The sequence below is a fragment of the Myotis davidii genome, unplaced genomic scaffold (genome assembly GCF_000327345.1).
Source record: "Myotis davidii unplaced genomic scaffold, ASM32734v1 scaffold1596, whole genome shotgun sequence".
Taxonomy (NCBI): domain Eukaryota; kingdom Metazoa; phylum Chordata; class Mammalia; order Chiroptera; family Vespertilionidae; genus Myotis; species Myotis davidii.
Window position 1 is genome coordinate 387,138 of NW_006287456.1, and position 3,215 is coordinate 390,352.

Below are 3,215 nucleotides of genomic sequence, written 5' to 3' on the forward strand. Positions count from 1 at the left end.
TCTAGTATATATATATTTCCCATCTTCAAAGGCTGTTAAATCGCGTTGTTTATCCATATCTTCAGAAGAAAATCACTTCTACTCTCGTGGTAAACAACCTGCTTCCGTATTTATAATGGTTTGGCCCTCTAGCAACTTCAGCTCGAAATTATAGCTAATTTGCCTACAAACATCAGGTGGTCATAATAATCTGGCCACTCAGTGATACTATGGCTTCAGAAATATCTAGAGCCCTCCTCTTACTCCATAATCAAATCCTTCTCAGTTTACTTTTTTGGCTTACACATAACGTTATAAAGTCTTCGCTCTTAGTATCACATTAATTCAACAGAATTTTCTGAATCCTTTTCTTTTTAATGTATTATTGTATGGAAGCAGTTTCTCATATCAGTTTGACCCAATGCAAATATCATAAAACTACCTAGTACTATGAATGAACAAATATCACAGGAAGAGTAGTGAATAGCAATAGTATTACTAAAAGCAAAATGTTGAACATTTTGTACAAGATGGACTTTTTATAAAATTATATTCCCAAACAGGCTTTACAGAGATTGATTGTCATATTTCACATTCAACAAATGGGTATAATTTTCATATCTGCTACTTGGTCAACAGCACCAAGATATTTTGACTCATAGTAATTGTTCTAGAAAAGAGAAGATAAAATATACTATGGTATCCATTCAAATCTAAAATCATGATACTCTCCGGGTCAATAATACATTATTTTCCTACTTATTTAGTCTTACTCGAAGGCTGTTCATCACCTTAGACTACAAAGGCTTTTGTTATGGTGTTGACATTTAAATTTTCTTAAAAATGGTCACTGTTTCATCCAATTTAGACTCATAAGTGATAAATAGCTGCCATTTAAATTCATTTAACTAATAGAAAATTCAATTTTCTCTTTGTATTTTTCCATTTTTTCTTATATGTATCACATTATTGAATTTCACACCAAAGGGGGTCACTTGTGCAAGAGAAGATAAGCACATCAAAGAAGAGCGCAGAAAAGAAGGCTACACAATATATAGCAGGGATTTGTTCTGACATCTGTAGCACAGGTAAATTAAATTCTGTTTAAAAGATGAAAAGGATGTCATGGTTATATTTTAGACTTGAAAATAATCACCCACACATTTGTTTCATTACACTGACTCTTAAATCAGCCTTTCTTAAAGAAAACTGAAATATAGCATTAACTAAAACAGAAAGGTATAAAGAGGCCTAGAATCACCCTGAATCTGGAATGGAAACATTAAGCAGCTATCCTTTATTTTACAAATGAGAAAATTGAGGCCTAGAGAGGGTAAGTGATAGGCCAAAGGTCAATTAGTGGGAGAACTTAGAATATAAATTTCCTGATGGAAGGCTTAGAAAGGTCATGCTAAGATTTTTAAATGTTATCCTATATGTCAGTGATTCTCTATCCTGGCTGTGCTTCAGAATCACCTGGAGAAATTTATTTTAAAATACAGAGCCCCTATCCAAGATTATGAGTTAGTAAGACTGAAGTAGGACTCAAGTATTTGTATTTTTTAAAAAGTCCTCCAAGTAACTTTGATGTTTAGCCAAGACTGCAAACAACTGCTATGAGCAATGGAGAACCTTCAAAGAGCACAGAAGTAAGACTATGAAATTGATGGCTTAGGGAATATCAATTTGTGATTGCCAGTAAATTACAGAATGGAATCTATATTAATGAAAGAGAAATATGTAAATTGACCATCACTTCACAATGCCCATCAGCCAATCAGGAGTGAGTGTGCAAATTAGTGGGACAAATGTGGCAGCGGCCATGGAGCCAGCCTGAGCTGGCAGGAGGCTTGGGTTGCCCCCTGTGATGGAGGAAGCCAAGCTTCCCATTTGCCTGGGTCTATGGGCGTTGGCCACGGAGCTGGCCTAAGCACGGGAGGCTTGGGTTGCCCCCTGTGATGGAGGAAGCCAAGCTTCCCATTTGCCTGGGTCTATGGGCGTTGGCCACGGAGCTGGCCTAAGCACGGGAGGCTTGGGTTGCCCAGGCTGGCCACCAAGGGAGGGTCCTGCAGAGCTCACAGCATTCTCACTGAACCACCCAGGTTACCAATGAAATGAGGCTGAATTGGTAAGGAGGACCCCATAGAAAGATGTTAGAGTCTAACAGTTAGACCTATGGCATGAGGGATGCTTTCCTAGAATTCTGTTTCACCCTGTAATACATTATTGCATAAAATATTTTATAAATGATTGTTGTAACCCAAATATTAGTACACCAAATAGACATTTGTGCAATGTCCTAGAAAACTATTCATCCTTTATAATATTGTTTTTATGGAGGAAATTCTTTATACATCCAACAGCTGGCATATAAATGAAGTATCAGAATATAACAACACATTTGCCAGATGGGAATTGCCTGTATATGATTAAGTGCCAACTGAGGAACATAGAAACTAAATTCTCCAGGACTGCAGAGAAAAGACAAACTACTGTGTACAGGAACAATGGCAAAATCCTTGCAGTGGAGGTAGGTAAGATGGAGACAATTTAAATGAGGGAAAAGGTTCCGGTGCTCCAGAAAAGACAAACAACACAAAAAAAGCTTGGATTCAGGAATTAATAAAGTATATTCATAGAAAATATCAGCTTAGCCAGACACTGGAAGATTAGTGCTACAGAGTGCTGGGAGGACAGGTTAGATAAGGTAGATGTTGCAAAGCCTTGAGTGGCAGTACCTTGATATATATAATAAGGCATAGGAACTAAGGCACAAGTACAGTGGGGCCTTGACTTATGAGTGTCCCAACTAACGAGTTTTTTGAGATACCAGCTGTCTCTCGGCGATTTTTTGCATTGAGTTGACAGAGTAATTTGAGCTAACGAGCTCCTTAACGAGCTCGGTCTCAGAACGAATTAAACTCGTAAGTCAAGGCCCCACTGTAATGAGGACTAATAACGAGCATTCTATGTGCTAGGCAATATGCTAGGTATCACATGAAATCAGGAAAATACTTTTTTTTAAATTTCCAATTACAGGTGACATTCAACATGATATTAGTTTCAGATGTGTGTGCTGGAGGCTAAGTCCAGCAGGTCATAATAAATGCAAGAAGTTCATCAGAAGGCTGATGGACACCTTCAGCGGGGCTAAAGATCTGCATGTTATTGCCTGCTGCCAGACAGCTGAGGGCAGTTGCCCCACCTGATAATCCTTTACTGTTTAAAAACCATCA

General features: G+C 38.0%; 1 protein-coding gene across 1 annotated transcript in view; it reads right to left on the bottom strand.

The window, feature by feature from the left end:
- The window catches only part of LUZP4 (leucine zipper protein 4), a 5,318-nt gene extending 4,551 nt beyond the window's left edge, over nt 1-767 (bottom strand). Inside the window, 1 exon segment of the mRNA XM_015560951.1 lies at nt 753-767. Coding sequence (XP_015416437.1) covers nt 753-767 — 15 coding nt within the window.
- Nucleotides 768-3,215: the final 2,448 nt, after the last annotated feature.